Source organism: Piliocolobus tephrosceles, chromosome 10, assembly GCF_002776525.5.
Source record: "Piliocolobus tephrosceles isolate RC106 chromosome 10, ASM277652v3, whole genome shotgun sequence".
Classification (NCBI taxonomy): Eukaryota; Metazoa; Chordata; class Mammalia; order Primates; family Cercopithecidae; genus Piliocolobus; species Piliocolobus tephrosceles.
Window position 1 is genome coordinate 119,104,727 of NC_045443.1, and position 18,284 is coordinate 119,123,010.

General features: G+C 44.7%; 1 protein-coding gene across 3 annotated transcripts in view; it reads right to left on the minus strand.

Moving 5' to 3' along the window:
* ANAPC5 (anaphase promoting complex subunit 5) overlaps window positions 1-11,734 on the minus strand; it is a 45,936-nt gene extending 34,202 nt beyond the window's left edge. Inside the window, exons 1-5 of one of the 3 annotated variants that reach the window (XM_023205048.2) lie at window positions 11,401-11,734; window positions 6,725-6,804; window positions 5,820-5,929; window positions 4,761-4,953; window positions 638-704 (exon numbers count right to left, since the gene is read on the minus strand). In XM_023205048.2, the coding sequence (XP_023060816.1) occupies window positions 638-704; window positions 4,761-4,953; window positions 5,820-5,929; window positions 6,725-6,804; window positions 11,401-11,607 (657 nt within the window). In that variant the 5' untranslated portion in view covers window positions 11,608-11,734. Of the gene's footprint in view, window positions 1-637; window positions 705-4,760; window positions 4,954-5,487; window positions 5,772-5,819; window positions 5,930-6,724; window positions 6,805-11,400 lie in introns of those variants that run through there. The other 2 variants (XM_023205055.3, XM_023205063.3) reach the window with 2 other exon arrangements.
* Window positions 11,735-18,284: the final 6,550 nt, after the last annotated feature.

Here is an 18,284-nt window from a genome sequence, read left to right on the forward strand (position 1 = left end):
CACGAGGTCAGGAGATCGAGACCATCCTGGCTAACACGGTGAAACCCCGTCTCTACTAAAAATACAAAAATTAGCCAGGCGCGGTGGCAAGCGCCTGTAGTCCCAGCTACTTGGGAGGCTGAAGCAGGAGAACGGCATGAACCCAGGAGGCAGAGCTTGCAGTGATTGGAGATGGCACCACTGCACTCCAGCCTGGGCGACAGAGCGAGACTCCATCTCAAAAACATAAATAAATAAAAAATAAAATAAATAAATAAAACAGAAATATTAATTGTAGAATCGAGGTAATAGGTATGGGTAATTACCATACACTGCTTTTCAGGCTCTCTTTATGTTTGCAAATGTCTATAATAAAATGAGAGAAGGGAAGCAAGTCTTTTAAACCACAGGGTTTTAGGCTGTTAGTCATATACCATGACTAAATGAACCTTGATTATAACTTTAATAGAAAAATAAAATCACACACAAAATAGGAAGGGGCACAGAGTTACAAGTGCTTCGTTAGTGAGGCAAAGGGGACCAAGAGTAAAGGCTGACACAGATTCATTAACAAACCTATGCACATAACGGGCCTATGCCATGACACACATCACAGGACTAAAACAGAAGTTCATGATAAATTACAGAATTCACATACCTGTTGAGAAAGAAAAAATTCTGCTTGTTTTTGGGACAGAGGTCCACTGCAAGATACCTCCTCTTCTCTGGAAAAAATAAAAAAACAAAAATAGTAAAGAATTACACATAAGTGAAAATGATAACATTTATAAAATCAAATGGATTCTGTATCAAAAGAGTTCAAAAAATTTAATTCTCTCCTCAGAACTAGGAAAGAAAAACTTAAAAAGTGATGTTGAGATCAATGCAGTGAACCCAGAAAGAAGCCCTGGCATGCACGGTCAAATGGTTTTTGGCAACAGCGACGAGACCATTTGATAGGGAAAGGACAGCCTTTCCAACCAGTGATGCTGGGAAAACTGCACATCCACATGCAAAAGAATGATGGTGAGTCCTTATCTAATACCATAAACAAAAATTAACTCACAAGGACTCAAAGACTTCAGTGTGAGGCCAAAAACCATAAAACTCTTAGAAGATCTTCCTTCCACCTGCTAGTAATAAAAAATAAATAGTACATTTTTAAATTAAAAAAATTTAAAACTCTTAGAAGAAAACATAGAGTAGGCCAAGCGCGGTGGCTCACACCTGTAATCCAGCACTTTGGGAGGCCAAGGCAGGTGGATCATCACAAGGTCAAGAGATCAAGACAATCCTGACCAACATGGTGAAATCCCATCTCTACTAAAATACAAAAAATTAGCCAGGCATGGTGGTGTGTGCTTGTAGTCCCAGCTACTCAGAAGGCTGAGGCAGGAGAATCATTTGAACCTGGGAGGCGGAGGTTGCAGTGAGCCGAGATCACACCACTGCACTCTAGCCTGGTGGCAGAGCAAGACTCCATCTCAAAAAGAAAAAGAAGAAGAAAAAAAAGAAAAGATCACAAAAATTTTAAAAATTGAAATTTTCCTTTAAAAAAGAATTAAAAAATATATGTAAGAACATCCTATAAAATAAAAAGGTTCTCTAACAAAGTAATTTCTTTTTAGACAAAGAATTATAATCATTAGTTAGATTTAAATTTAAAGAATACATTTCAGGCTGGGCGCGGTGGCTCACGCCTGTAATCCCAGCACTTTGGGAGGCCACGATGGGCAGATCACGAGGTCAGGAGATCAAGACCATCCTGGCTAACATGGTGAAACCCCGTCTCTATTAAAAATACAAAAAATTAGCTGGGCATGGTGGCAGGCGCCTGCAGTCCCAGTTACTCGGGAGGCTGAGGCAGGAGAATGGCGTGAACCCAGGAGGCGGAGCTTGCAGTGAGCTGAGTTAGCGCCACTGCACTCCAGCCTGGGCAACAGTGAGACTCCGTCTCAAAAAAAAAAAAAAAAAAAAGAATACGTTTCTTCAATTTTCATGATGAAATTCAGTTTACTAAATATGCACAATTTTCTGAAACCATGTACCTTTACAGCAAATATATTAGATTATACATAAATGACTTCTTGGAATAAGATAAAAACAAAAAGATGGAGTTAGACCTAAATAAATCAAGTTAATTTAAGAGAAAACCAACCCAAATAAGAAAAGTCTGAATTTTAACATTTCTGCAGAAGTGATACTTTTCTACTTTAAGCATATAAAGTAGCTAGAAAAAGGATTATACTGTAGCCTATAAGCATTTCTGAGGAGAACTAACTAAAAGAAAGTAGAGAATAAAAACAGCTAACATTTCTACGTATAGTTCTGAAAACTTTATATGAATTTATCATTTAATTCTGGAACCCTCTGGGGAAGTGGTATGAGCCCCATTTTGCAGATAAAGAGCTCAAAGCACAGAAAGGGTGAGTAACTTGCCCAAGGTCTCACAGACCAAAGGCAGAGGAGCAGCAGGCAAACCTGTGGGTCTGACTGCAGAGCCAGACTCTTAACCCCACACTATGTTGTCTTTCCACCAGACAAGAAGCATTTGTCAGGAAATGAGTTTTGGGGAGCAGTTAATGGTACTATTATCCTCTTGCTCCCAATATGTGCTGAACAAATCATGTAACAGTACAAAAGCTACTCACAGAAAGTGCGATAAGCATTCCCCATTTATAAACAATGTCACCCCCTGCCACCCTGGGGATTACAGTAGCCTAACAACCTACAATGCAGTAAATGATAAGCTCCCAGTAAATGATAAGGTCCCCTGACCACCTCCTTAGGGCAGGTGGGGCTTACTTCTCTCAGAGCTCTGGACACTGTATCTGTTTACTTGTCAGCCTTCCTCACCAGACCACAGGCTCTTTGACACCAGGGAATATGAAATACATATCTTTTTGCCTGCAAGTACAAGTAGTTTATTTGGAAACAATCCCAGATAATAGTAGTTGGGGAAGGCGAAGTAAAACAGCAAAAGAAAGGACAGTTAATACAAAGTGTGTTACCGGGCCAGTTACCAGTATGGGTGACGGACTTATTGATTCATCCAACATTCAGGTACAGAACACATTCTATGAGTCAGGCACTCTATTAAGCACTGGGGAAATGTGATGAAACGAGACAGAGAAGGGTTTCAGTTCTCAAGGGGTGAAGAGGCAGGGGAAACAGATAAGCAAGCAAGCTTAAGAAGGTTACTTAGTGATGGGAGGTATGGAGGAATAAAGAAATAGAAAGTATTTGGGGCCGAGTGCAGTGGCTCACGCCTATAATCCCAGCATTTTGGGAGGCCGAGGCGAGTGGATTGCCTGAGGTCAGGAGTTTGAGACCAGCCTGGCCAACACGGTGAAACCCCATCTCTACTAAAAATACAAAAATATTAGCAGGTATGGTGGCAGGCACCTGTAATCCCAGCTACGTGGGAGGCAGAGGTAGGAGAATCGCTTGAACCCAGGAGGTGGAGGTTGCAGTGAGTCAATAGCGTGCCACTGCACTCCAGGCTGGGTGACAGCGAGACTCAAACTCAAAAGAAAAAAAAGAAAGAAAAAGAAAGTATTTGGGATAGGGGCTACCTCGTGGTCAGGGAGGCCTGTCTTGAGGAAACTTGAGCTGAGATCTGAATGGTGAAAGGGAGCACATGAGGTGAAAAGCCACGGAAGAGCATTCCAGGCAACCTGAGGCAGAAACTGATTGGAGTAGTCAGGAAACTGAAGGAGAGCCAGAGCAGTCACGATGCTGAGAGGGAAGGGGAAAGTAAAGAGAAGGAGGTCAGGGAAGATCATGGGGCCGGGTTATACAGGCACTGAAGCCATGGTAAGCTCAGACTCCTCTCTAAGTTCCAAAGAGTTTGGGCAGAAAAGTGCTAGGATTTGATTAATATTCTTAGGGGCTTCCCCGGATGCTGCCTGAAGAACAGATGTAGGGAGACAGGAGTTAAGTCAAGAAGAAAACTGAAGCTAGTGCAGATTTGGTGAGTAGATTCGGTAGAGGGTTGGTGCTTAGACTCCAGGGGTAGCAGTGGCCATGAGATAAGTGAACAAGTTCCAAACATAGCAAGGAGGAAAGACTGACCGGATCTGCTGAGGGACTGGGGTGAAGGGCACGGAGGAATCAAGGACACTACTGGATTTTGGGCTTGGCCAACTAGGTGAGTAACTTCCTTACAACAGCTTCCTTAGAGACTAGACCTTAGAAGGCATTCAGTAAATTTTCACTGAATTAATCAATTGTTACTTCACTCTGATTTAACGAACAATACCAGTCAGGGACCCAGCAGAAAGCAAAGAACACGTTCGAATTGAGTAGTCTGAGAAGAGTTTAACAAAAGATCACTTTACAAAAGTAGGGGAAAGGACAGAGAAGTCATAAGAGACAACATAGTCCCCTGCACTGATAACAGTGGGAACCTTTCACCTGGGGCTGACAAACACTTGCTCCTAGTGACCGAACCCCCTGAAGGAGTGCAGAAAGGGCAACCTGACAGACGCTGTGACCCTACAGCCAGCTCCCCAGGACCCCCAAGGAAGGGAGCCAATGAATCCACACTCCACCTTATTCTCCCTGGCCTTTGGGATTTCCTGCCAGTGACTCCCATTGGCCAATCACAAGTCAGAGGGCAAGGGACCCACTGGTGCAGCCTTTATCAGTTAACTTCCCAGATCTGGAGGGGTAAAAAGAGCATAAGGCAGCACATGAACTCTAAATGAACAAGGACTTACTGCACTTAAAATTACACTATTTCACAGGAAAAGGATCCCTGTCAGAAAAAGCCAAATTACCTTACAGATACATCAAGTTCTTCTTTTTCCATTTTTCTTTCACCCTCATCTCTACTGGTCAGTTCCATATCGGCATCCTCCACTGTCTTTTTCTCACCATTCTGGAAGTATTGCTGAAGGGCAGTGTACAGTTTAAACACTTGGCTGAAAGAAAGCTTACTGTAGGCCAAGATCATGTGACGCAGAAACAAACCTGCAAAATAAGACCAGAGACAAGGGGAAAGCATTAACTGACATCCAGGCTACACAACGGCAACTCCACAACGGCAACAACTGTTTGCTGCAATTCTTCCTTCAGAAGAATAAGAAGGAGACACTTGCAGTTGCCATTCCCTCCTCCTGGAATGTTCTTCCCCAGTCCTTTACAAAGCTGGTTTCTTCGTATACAGGGCTCAATCTACCCACCCCACCTCCACCTGAAGGCTTCCATTTTATTTTCTTCATGGCTGTTACATTATCTGAAATGATATTTATGTGTTTACTTTTACCAACTGGCTCCCCCAACCAGAGGTAATCTCCATAAGAGGAAATTCCATGTCTATCTTACACGTCCAGAGCCTGGCACATAGGAAGAGACAGAGAAACAGCTCACGCTGAATAACATAAAAATTACCATGCAAAAAAGCCAGAGGGATAGAGCATGGGATAAAGCTAATAGAAAAGCATCAAAGAAACACCATGTATGCCCTCACTTTGCATACTGTATCAATAATGTATTTTTACTTACCTCTCTTCGTAAGTCTGGGCTGGTGACCCTCACTCACAGATGGACCATGCAGGCAAGTGATCCAGAAGACTGTGAGAGAAAGAGCTGGGAACCCCCAAAAACCCCAGGACCAGGCTCTGACTCTTACTATTGTAGACAAAACAGAAGGTGCTTTTCCACAGTTAATGATTTAAATATAGATCAAAACAGCAAGGCAATAAATACAAACTGCAACACCTCCAACATCCCCACTGTGTCTGTTCACAGATAGAGCAGAGCAATGACAGACATGACTTAGAAAGCTGCTCACTTCAATGAAAATACTCTCTGCTCTTCTCAGAAGAGTTTCATACCTACTACACTTGTTTTGTGAACCTCTGGCTCAGTTCCAGAGAAAGAATCTGAAAGGTCATCAAAAAATTGTTCCATATCCTTCAACTCGCCTTCAGCCATCAGTTTGATTCTGAATGAGAAAATCGAGGTGCATATTTTAGAAAGGCCCTTTGAACAACTTCTCTCATTTCATATTCCTCAATTATCTCGAATAATGTAGTTTACAGGCAATTCAGAGATTTGTATAAAATGGTGGCTCACAAAACAAACTTCATGATTCAAAATGTTACTCCCATATTTAGGAAAGGTATCATTGTTGTTTTCTTGATCATAAAATTTGTCAAACTATCACATCAACCAGTAAAAATGCAATTATCTGCAGTGACTGAAAAGAATAAGATGGGTAAAGAATAATAAAATTTGGGGAAAAAAGCTATAAAACAGTATGTTTAATGTTACCAATTTTTTCAGCCAGGTGTGGTGGCTCACACTTGCAATCCCAGCACTTTGCGGGGTAGATGCGGACGGATTGCTTAAGCCCAGGAGTTCAAGACCAGCCTAGGCAACACAGCAAAACCCCATCTCTACTAAATCTACAAAACATCAGCCAGGTTTGGTGATGCTTGTAGTCCCAGCGACTCGGGAGTCTGAGGTGGGAAGATCACCTGAAGTCAGGAGTCCAGGCTGCCGTGAGCCCTCATTGTGCCACTGTACTCCAGCCTGGGCAACAGAGTGAAACCCTGTCCCCCCCCAAAAAAAGCGATCCATTTTTCAACAACAACAAAAACAACTAAGTAAAGGTTCTTGGGGAAACAACCTAGAATAATAAAGGTATCTTTTTAAAAGAATTAACTACCACATACCCTTTTGTGATTTTCGTCTACCTTGACACCTTTTCATATATAAAGAATAAAATGAACTTTACCTGATCTGCACTGAATTTGCCAGTTGTGGACAAGATTCTTCAATTAACTTGTAAAGTTTTGACAGTGTAATATCTGGGCCCTGTGTAAAGGGGAGATAGGGAGGTATGGATACACTTTAAAGAGCTGGAGACTGATAAAGAATTGCAAACATAAATTCATTTATCAACCCCTCTGCTTTAATAATCACTCCAAATATGCAAATAAGGATTTTTCTATGTACCTAAAACACTAAAGTAATACTTCACATTTGCATACCATTTTTGTCTAGTCAGTGGAACAGTCTAAAATAGAAAAAAAAAAAACATAGGATTTATAGTCTGAGGATCCACTGTTCCTTCCTTCTTAATTTTGTAATCATGGCGAAATTGTGACCTCTGAGTCCTAGTTTCCTTCATCAACAAAATGGAGATAATAATATCTCCCTTGTTTTTGGCAAAGATTAAATAAGATAATACGAAGTGCTTTGTAAACTGGAAAACACTATACAAACACTATTTTTCACAAACATAATCTCATTTGATCTTTTCCCAAACCTTGTAACGTAGGCAGACATACTATGCGCTGAAGTCTATAAAGAGTACCATGAGAGGCCAGGTGCAGTGACTCACGCCTATAATCTCAACATTTTGGGAGGCGAAAGCGGGTGGATCACCTGAGGTCAGGAGTTCAAGACCAGCCTGGACAACATGGCAAAACCCCGTCTCTATTAAAAACACAAAAATTAGACAGGTATGGTGGCACACACCTGTAGTCCCAGCTACTACTCCGGAGGCCTAGGCAGGAGAATGGCTTGAACCCGGGAGAAAGAAGCTGCAGTGAGCCAAGATCATGCCACTGCACTCCAGCCTGGGCAACAGAGCAAGACTCTGTCTCCAAAAAAAATAAAAAAGAGTACCATGAGGAACAAGAGTATGCAACCTCAGCTAAAAGAAGATTACAGTCTAGTTGAGATTTAAAACTAAATACAGAATCTTTTTCAGAGAATAAGGTGACTGCATACACGCCAACTTTAGATGCGGATAACCCAGCAATTGCACTTCTGGGGGGGTATTTCGGCATGCATCGTTTGAAATGAAGAAAAACTTAAAAGAGCCTGTAAGTCCAATAGAGACTTAATTTATAATACAGAGTTGAATTATGTTGCTTTTCTTACTGTGAAATATAATGCAGCCATTAAAAAGACCATTGAGGGCCTGGTGCAGTGGCTCACGCCTATAATACCAGCGCCTTGGGAGGCTGAAGCAGGCAGATTACTAGAGGTCAGGAGTTCAAGACCAGCCTGGCCAACATGGTGAAACTCCATGCCCAGGCTGCTCTTGAACTCCTAGGCTCAAGTGATCCCCCTACCTCGGCCTCCCAAAGTCTAGGCACCCAGCCAAAAATTAACTAATTTAAGAAGTCAAACAGTTAGTAAAGGAGTTGAAGTCTGGCTGGAATGCTACTACATGAACTCTACATACATTTTGATTAAAACTATACAGCAGGGGGCCAGGTGTGGTGGCTCATGCCTATAATCTCAGCACTTTGGGAAGCTGAGGCAGGTGGATCCCTTGAGCCCAGGAGTTCAGGACTAGCCTGAGCAACATAGGGAGACCTCATCTCTACTAAAATTTAAAAATTAGCCAGGCATGGTGGCAGGTGCCTGTAGTCCCAGCTACTTAGGAGACTGAGGTAGGAGGACAGCTTGAGCCCGGGAAGTGGAGGCTATGGTAAGCTATGATCACGCCACGGCACTCCAGCCCAGACGACTGAGGAAATGAGATCTCACCACTCTAAAAAAAATTTTTAAAAATAGGCCAGGCGCCGTGGCTCAAGCCTGTAATCCCAGCACTTTGGGAAGCCGAGGCAGGCAGATCACAAGGTCAGGAGATCAAGACCACCCTGGCTAACACAGTGAAACCCCGTCTCTACTAAAAAACACAAAAAATTAGCAGGGCGTCATGGTGGGCACCTGTAGTCCCAGCTACTCAGGAAGCTGAGGCGGGAGAATGGCATGAACCTGGGAGACGGAGCTTGCAGTAAGCCGAGATCATGCCACTGCACTCCAGCCTGGGCGACAGAGTGCGACTCCATCTCAATGAAAAAAAAAATTAATTAATTTTAATTAATTAATTAAAAAAAATTTTTAAATAAAAAATTAAATAACTGTATAGTAGTTAGCCAGTTTAAAAACCAGAAAGGAGAATTCCAAACAGCAAAAAACAGCATGAGCAGGAAGGTGAGAGGTAGGAGACCAGAATCACTGTTTTTTTCTTTTTTTTTTTTGGAGACGGATGCCCAGGTTGGAGTGCAGTGATATGATCTCGGCTCACTGCAACCTCTGCCTCCTGGGTTCAAATGATTCTCCTGCCTCAGCCTCCCGAGTAGCTGGGACTACAGGTGCACACCACAATGCCCAGACAATTTTTTTGTATTTTTAGTAGAGATGGGGTTTCACCTTGTTGGCCAGGCTGGTCTCGAACTCCTGACTTCAAGTGATCCGCCCACCTCAGCCTCCCAAAGTGCTGGGATTACAGGTGTGAGCCATCGCACCTAGCCTTTTATTTACCAAAATTTTAGTATTCTAGCTTTAACAACGGAGGGAAATGCATTTATAATAATAGTAAACGTGGCTACCCCTGGGAGCTATAAGTTATAAAGACACCCCTTTTATTTAACTGGGTAAGTCTCTTAACCGTGGTGTCCTCAGTTCTCCCCTCCTCCCATTCCCCTCACCCACAAATACAAGTGATATTTTTTTAAAAATCCTTTTAAACTATACTAAGGAATATAAATGCAACTCTAGATACTAATTTTATTAGGTTTATCTCTTAAGATCCCATAATATGGAGGCCCAGGAACCCAGATCTGTTTCTGCCATCAGTATTACTCAACAGAGAATGCTTATCCATCAAAGCACAGCTTCACACTTTCTGTAAGAAATTCTCGGGCCGGGCGCAGTGGCTCATGCCTGTAATTCCAGCACTTTGGGAGGCCGAGGCGGTCGGATCACGAGGTCCAGAGATCGAGACCATCCCGGCTAACACAGTTGAAACTCCGTCTCTACTAAAAATACAAAAAAATTAGCCGGGCGTGGTGGCGGGAGCCTGTAGTCCCAGCTACTCCGGAGGCTGAGGCAGGAGAATGCCGTGAACTCGGGAGGCGTAGCCTGCAGTGAGCCAAGATCACACCACTGCACTCCAGCCTGGGCGACAGAGCAAGACCCCGTCTCAAAAAAAAAAAAAAAAAAAAAAAAAAAGCGTCTCCATTCACCTGAGTGCACTCATCCACCTCTATCGCATTTCATTACTTTTACAAAAAACGACTCAGACTTTCCAGGAGGCTTCGGGAATGTACCGCTAAACAAAAACAGAACCAAGTACTGCGCTCCTGGAGGTTACCGTCTAATGGGGGAGAAGGCCATCAATCACGTAACCATGAATATAAATCGAAAAGCCACAACTGCTATACGGGAAGGTATACGCCCTATGTGAACACACTAAAATGAAAATACTAGTAACACTGAGCATTTACTAACAGTTTCTACCATTGTTCCCATTTTACAGACAGAAAACTGAGACCCAAATGAATCAAGGAACTTAAGTATCTGAGCTAGACCTGTATCTACAAAATGAAATAACACATGACAACGGGGCGCAGTGGCTCACACCTGTAATCCCAATACTCTGGGAGACCAGGCAGGAGGATCGCTTGAGTCCAGAAGTTCAAGACCAGCCTGGATAATATGGCAAAACCCTGTCTCTACAAAAAAATATTTTAAAAATTAGCTGGGCGTGGTTCCAGCTCCTGTACTCCCAGCTACTTGGGAGGCTGAGGTGGGAGGATCACTTGAGCCTGAGAGGTCAAGGCTGTAGTGAGCCGAGATCACACTACTGCACTCCAGCCTGGGCAACAAAGCGAGACCCTGTTTCAAAAAATAATAATAATTTAAAACAAATTTTAAGCGAAGTGCTTAGCACACAGTTAAGTATTCAATCAGTGTTTGTCCTTGGCTTTACGCCTTTTTTTTTTTTTTTTTTTTTTCCTGAAACGGAGTCTTGCACTGTCGCCCAAGCTGGAGTGCAGTGGCGCGATCTCGGCTCACTGCAACCTGCGCCCCCCAGGTTCTAGCGATCTCTGCTGCCTCAGCCTCCCGAGTAGCTGAGATTACAGGTGCCCGCCACCACATCCGGCTAATTTTTCGTGTTTTTAGTAGAGACGGGGTTTCACTACGTTGGTCAGGCTGGTCTCTGAACTCCTAACCTCATGATCCACCCGCCTGGTCCTCCCAAAGTGCTGGGATTACAGGCGTGAGCCACCGCGCCCGGCCCGGTTTTGTGGCATTTTTACTATTTATTACGGTCCTCTAGGACAGGGAGCCTGTATGACTTATCCCTGTGTCTCCAACGCTCCATTTTACAGAAGACACAGGATCTGAGACTCTAACTCTCAGCTAATAAATACTGGAGCCAGATATGAACTTGCAAAAAAATAATAAACGCATGCAAAGCGCCTGGCCCACCGTAAACGCTCAGTACGCGTTAGCTAGCGGTAGTAGCTATCTTTATTTCTTCACGTTCCTCCAGGCAGGGTGAGTATCTGATGGACACACGTGTCTTCAAGCCCAGGGTTCCGCACAGAGCAGATGCTCAGTAAAAGTTTGCTGCACGAACAGAAGCCAGCGGTCGCCTCTCACCTGCAGCAGGGGCAGGAGCAGCTGGTTGAGCCTCCGCCGCTCCATGAGGCTGACGGCGCCCTCGCCTGTGCGGCTCATCTCGTTCAACAGCACCAGCACAGCGATCTTGTACGGCGTCACCCAGTCCTTGATGCCGAACACATTGGCGTGCACCACCCCATTGGTCATCATGGGATTGAAGTAGAGGCTCTCGTGGACGCTGGCCATGGCGGCCCGAGACTAAGTCCCGGGCCCGTGGCGCCCTGCCGCCAGTTTTCACCACAGGGCACAACACTACCGGGTCTACTCTACATCTCTGCCCGCCCCCACAGTATCCCAGGAAACAGGCATCCGCGTGCTCGCGGCATGTTGTTAACCAATCAGAGCAGTCGGTCAGAGCACATGGGATGGCCACAACCAATCAGAATGTACAAGAGTGCAGAGCGGGTTGCACCCAAAGACTGATTCCCTACAGAAACTCTTGCCGAGTGGGAGCAGGTTCCCAGGCGACGTGGACAGGGATGGGATGGAAGGCAAAGTGGATGCTTGGGGTCGGGGCCGAAGGGACTGAGGTGGTTTTGTTGTTGTTGTTGAGACGATATCTCGCTATGTTTCCAAGGCTGGAGGGCAGTGGTTATTCATAGGCGCCATCAAAGAAGTACTGCACCCTTCCAAATCCTGGGCTCCAACGATCCTGCCGCCTCACCCTCCGGAGCTGCTGGGACTACAGGCAGCGCGCCTGGCTTGTTCATGTAATTTGAAAATAGTTCAAATTCAATGTTTAAATGATTGTTTGACAGTAACGAAATTAAATTTGCACCGTTAAAGTATGTATTTAATTCATTATGTTACTTTTAAACTCAAATGTTTAGGAGTTTCATTTAACTCTGTCTTTTTAAAGATAGGAACATGAGATTTTTCTTCAGCGTTTCACAACAAGTGCCCTTTGCAGACAGCAGATCAGGTTGCCAGTGGTCATGAATCCTTACGTGAAATAGAAGATAAACAATATCACCTCCCTATGGTGAGTCGGTTTCTTACCTAATAAACTACAAAATCTGTACTTTGCATTTCTTTTTTTTTTTTTTTTTGAGACGGAGCCTTGCTCTGTTTCCCAGCCTGGAGTGCAATGGCTTGATCTCGGCTCACTACAACCTCTGCCTCCCGGGTTCAAGCAATTCTCCAGCCTCAGCCTCCTGAGTAGCTGGGACTACAGGAGCACACCACCACGCCCGGCTAATTTTTGTATTGTTTGTGGAGATGGGGTTTCACCATGTTGGCCAGGCTAGTCTCCAACTGATTGGTCTTGAACTCCTTACCTCAGGTGATCTGCCCACCTCGGCCTCCCTAAATGCTGGGATTACAGGCATGAACCACCGCACCTGGCCGCATGGCTGTTTTTTATTTTTTGTAGACACGAGGTCTCACTGTGTTGTCCACGCTGGTCTCGAACTCCTGGACTCAAGCGATCCTCCTGCCTCAGCCTCCCAAATTGCTAGGATTAAAGGCATGGACCACTGCATCCAGCCTCATGCCTGGTTTTTGTTTTCTCAATCGCTATTTGTTTAATGAATAATGAATAAATATGCATTATTCACAAAAACAAAAAAGGCAGATGCATATAAGCTAAATAATGCTATGGAAAAAGAAGACATTGATCTCTTAAAATACAAGCTAACTTACCTATCTTGAGAACTCTGTGTGTTTTAGTTACCATACATAATTATTATTATAACTATCTTTTATTTGTGAAAAGAGAAACTGGCTTTTGCCAGGAATTTAATATTTACTTAACCTCTTTCTTTGCCTTGGTTTATTTTTATGCCTCACTCCATTAATGAAAAAGCGTACTTACAATCTCCCAGCTCTTTAGGATATTTTTGCATATGTATATACCATAAATAAGGTTTGACAAAGGGTCTGTGGAATAAACTAGTATTCAACCTTAAAATCCTGAGTAGGGGCCGGGCGCGGTGGCTCAAGCCTGTAATCCCAGCACTTTGGGAGGCCGAGATGGGCGGATCACGAGGTCAGGAGATCGAGACCATCCTGGCTAACACGTGAAACCCCGTCTCTACTAAAAATCCTGAGTAGGGGCCTGGCGCTGTGGCTCATGCCTGTAATCCCAGCACTTTGGGAGGCCGAGGCAGCTGGATCATGAGATCAGGAGATCAAGACCATCCTGGCTAACACGGTGAACCCCCATCTCTACTAAAAAACACACAAAAAATTAGCCGGGCGTGATGGCGGGCGCCTGTAGTCACAGCTACTTGGGAGACTGAGGCAGGAGAATGGCGTCAACCTGGGAGGCGGAGCTTGTAGTGAGCCGAGATCGCACCACTGCAGTCCAGCCTGGGCAACAGAGCGAGACTCCGTCTCAAAAAAAAAAAAATCCTGAGTAGGAACACTTAATGAATGGAAAGAGGAAAGTAATTTTACAAAATCCTAAGTAACAATCTTACTCTAAATTGGTAAGATTTTCAAGCCATTCATTCATTTATTCAATAACTCTGTGCTAAGCTCCTACTATATTTAGGGCACTGTTCTAGGTGCTGGGGACCAAAAGGGATGAATTTCTAAACCAGAAGTTGCAAACTGAAGTTGCAATCTAAACTAAATGTGGCTCATTAGATATATTTTATTTGCCTTGCATGGTGTTTACCAACACTTAAAAAATAGGATATTTCGGCCAACAAAGAACTACATTTCCAGATTCACTTGAACAATTAGAAAATTTGGTAACTTGATTTATTCCCAGATGGTAGCAACTGACTGGGTAGCACAGCATTAGATGCCTTTGGCCAGGCACAGTGGCTCACGCCTGTAATCCCAACATTTTGGGAGGCTAAGGCAGGCAGATCACTTGAGGTCAGGAGTTCAAGACCAGCCTGGCCAACATGGTGAAACCTTGTCTCTACTAAAAATATAAAAACTAGCCAGGCATAGTGGCAGGTGCCTGTAATCCTAGCTACTCGGGAGGCTGAGGCAGGAGGATCAGTTGAACCAAGGAGCCAGAGGTTGTAGTGAGCTGAGATCATGCCACTGCACTCCAGCCTGGGCAACAGAGCAAAAACTCCATCTCAAAAATAAATAAATAAATAGGCTGGGGGTGTTGGCTCACACCTATAATCCCAGCACTTTGGGAGGCCGAGGTAGGTGGATCACTTTGAGGCCAGGGGTTCGGCACATGCCTGGCCAACATGGTGAAACCCCGTCTCTACTAAAAATACAAAAATTAGCCGGGCATGATGGTGGGTGTCTGTAATCCCAGCTACTCTGGAGGCTGAGGCCGGAGGATGCCTTGAGCCCAGGAGTTCAAGGCTGCAGTGACCTATAATTACCACTGCACTCTAGCCTGGGCGACAGAGTGAGACTCTGTCTCATAAATAGAGAAATAAGCCACCTTTATTTAGGGCATGCCATCTCCAACTCACTACAATCCTCATCAATCATTATTGGGTTGTTTTGTTTTGTTTTGTTTTTTGGAGCCAGGGTCTCACTCTGTGGCCCAGGCTGGAGTGCAGTGGCATGATCACAGCTCACTGCAGCCTCCACCTCCTGTGCTCAAGTGATCTTCCCACCTCGGCCTCCCGAGTAGCTGGGACCACAGGCATGCACCACCACATGTGGCTAATTTTTAATTTTTTTGTAGAGATAGAGTCTCGCTGTGTTGTCCAGGCTGGTCTGTAACTCCTGGGCTCACAAAATCCTCCCACCTCAGTCTCCCAAAATGCTGGGATTACAGGTGCCAGCCATCCAGCCTGGCCTAGACTTTTCTCTTTGTACATATCTGATTTTAAGAACGTGGGTAGGCTGAGCGCCATGGGTCACACCTGTAATCCCAACACTTTGGGAGGCTGAGTCAGGTGGATCACCTGAGGTCAGGAGTTTGAGACCAGCCTGACCAACATGGTGAAAACTTTTCTACTAAAAATACAAAATTAGCCGGGCATGGTGGCGCATACCTGTAATCCCAGCTGCTTGGGAGGCTGAGGCAGGAGAATCGCTTGAACCCAGTAGGCAGAGGATGCAGTGAGCCAAGATCATGCCATTGCACTGCAGCCTAGGCAACAAGAGCGAAACTCCTTCTCAAAAAAAAAAAAAAATGGCTAAATATCAAAACCCTGAAAACATTTGAACTATTTTGGACTTACTCCAGCATCTTAGAGATCACGTGACCATTTTCATACCACTACATTCAAGCTTCATTTATTATATGTATGATTTTATATCTATGACTTACATAAGTAACTGCATCCTCTGATGGGCTATCATAGGCAGGGAGCAGGTTGGCTTTTTTAAAAAAATCTTTGCATCCTTAGTTTCTGACACATTTAATATAGGCTCAGTTATTGTCAATATGCCTTTGAGTCAACTGTGCTGCAAAGCCTTGACATTCACTCAACAAATATATTTGAGTACGTACTATATGCCAGACATTGTGCTAAGTCCATGCAGGTACAGCAGTGAATATACAAACTAGGTGCTTGACCTCATGGAAGAAAACAATTGTCATAAGAAACTACCCAAGGCTGGACACAGTGGCTTATGCCTGTAATCCCAGCACCTGGGGGGCCGAGGGTTGGAGGATTGCTTGAGCCCAGGAGTTTAAGACCAGCCTGAACAACATGATAAGACCCCGTGTCTGCAATAAATTAAAAAAAAAAAAATAGCCAGGCATGGTGGTGGGTGCTTATAGTCTCAGTTACTTAGGAGGCTGAGGTGGGAGAATCACTTGAGTCCAGGAGGTCAAGGCTGCGGTGAGCTGTGAGCATGCCACTGTACTCCAGCCTGGGTGACAGTGAGACATTGTATCAAAACCAAAGAAAGAGAGGGAAAGAGAGAGAAGGAAGGAGGGAGAGAGGGGAAAGAAGAAAGAAAAGAAAGAAGGAAAGAAAGAAAGAGAGTGAAGGAAAGAGAAAGGGAGAGAAAGAAAGAAAAAGAACGGAGGGAAGGAGGGAAGAAAAGAAAGAGGCCTGGGTGCGGTGGTTCATGCCTGTAATCCCTACACTTCGGGAGGCTGAGGCGGGTGGATCACCTGAGGTTAGGAATTCGAGACCAGCCTGGCCAACATGATGAAACCCTATCTCTACTAAAAATACAAAAAATTAGCTGGGCATGGTGGTGCGTGCCTGTAATCCCAACTACTCAGGAGGCTGAGGCAGGAGAATTGCTTGAACCCAGGAGGCAGAGGTTGCAGTGAACCAAGATCACTCCACTGTACTCCAGCCTGGGCGACAGAGCAAGACTCCATCTCAAAAAAAAAAGAAAAAGAAAAGAAAGAGATAATGAAGGGAAGAAAAGGAAGAAAGAAACTAGCCAGAAGTCCCTTTGATGAACCAGTCTCTGTCTCCAGGAGACTAAGGAGGACCTGCTGTTACAGGTGAGCAATTGGCTGCTATAAATGGTGTTCTTACACCAACATTTCAAAGCAGCACTCCAAGGTAATAAAGGAAGCAGGGCTTTGTAACTTGCAGTGGACTTTGGTTTATTTATTGATTGATTTATTTTTTGAGACGGAGTCTCGCACTGTCACCCAGGCTGGAGTGCAGTGGCCGGATCTCAGCTCACTGCAAGCTCCGCCTCCCGGGTTCACACCATTCTCCTGCCTCAGCCTCCCGAGTAGCTGGGACTACAGGCATCTGCCACCTCACCCAGCTAGTTTTTTGTATTTTTTAGTAGGGACGGGGTTTCACCGTGTTAGCCAGGATGATCTTGATATCCTGACCTTGTGATCCGCCCATCTTGGCCTCCCAAAGTGCTGGGATTACAGGCTTGAGCCACTGCGCCCGGCCTATTTATTTTTATTTATTTAGTTTGCCCAGCATACTCTACTGTCCTCCCCATAAATGTGTTGTTTTTAATTTGCATGAAGTTGTAGAACATGTCCCTCTGCATACAGGGACGGGCATGGAGCCCTAGTAGAGCTAATCAACCCTTCTCTGGGATTGCACTATGGTCTCTAGAGAAAGAAGAGCTCTCTTTCTCCTGAGGTTGCTAAGCAAGGCTGTAGTGGCATATTCTTTGCTGCCTGTAGAGAAAGAGAACAAGGCCAATCTGCAAAGAGAAACAGAATCAAGCATAATGAGAAAAACCATGATTCAAGAATATTCGTGATCCATGAGACAGAAGAGCTACCCTGGGAATCAGAACCCCCAGGTTCTAGTGTTGGCCTTGAAACCAGCTCTGTAATTCAAGCAACAACCTAGTTTTCTCTCTTGGGTTAATCGCCTTCGCAATGAAAGGTCTGTACTAGATGATGTGTTAAGTCGTCTGCAGTGCTAAAATTCTGACTTGTTACTCCTTATTTTTTTTTTTTTTTTTTTGGGAGACAGAGTTTCATTTTGTCCCCGAGGCTGGAGTGCAGTGGCATGACCTCGGCTCACTGCAAGCTCCGCCTCCCGGGATCATGCCATTCTCCTGCCTCAGCCTCCAGAGTAGCTGGGATTACAGGCACCCGCCACCACGCCCGGCTAGTTTTTTTTTGTGTTTTTAGTGGAGATGGGGTTTCACCATGTTAGCCAGGATGGTCTCGATCTCCTGACCTCATGATCCACCCGCCTCAGCCTCCCAAAGTGCTGGGATTATAGGCGTGAGCCACCGTGCTCGGCCTAAAAATGTTTTAAAAATAAAAAGTCAGCCAGTGGCTGGATGCAGTGGCTCACGCCTATGATCCCAACAATTTGGGAGGCCGAGGCAGGTAGATCACTTGAGCTCAGGAGTTAGATACCAGCCTGGGTAACATGGTGAGACCCCATCTCTACTAAAAATACAAAAAATTAGTCAGACATGGTGGTGCATGCCTGTAGTCCCAGCTACTCAGGAGGCTGAGGTGGGAGGATTACTTGAGCCCGGGAGGCAGAAGTTGCAGGGAGCCACGATCGCACCACTGCATTCCACAGCCT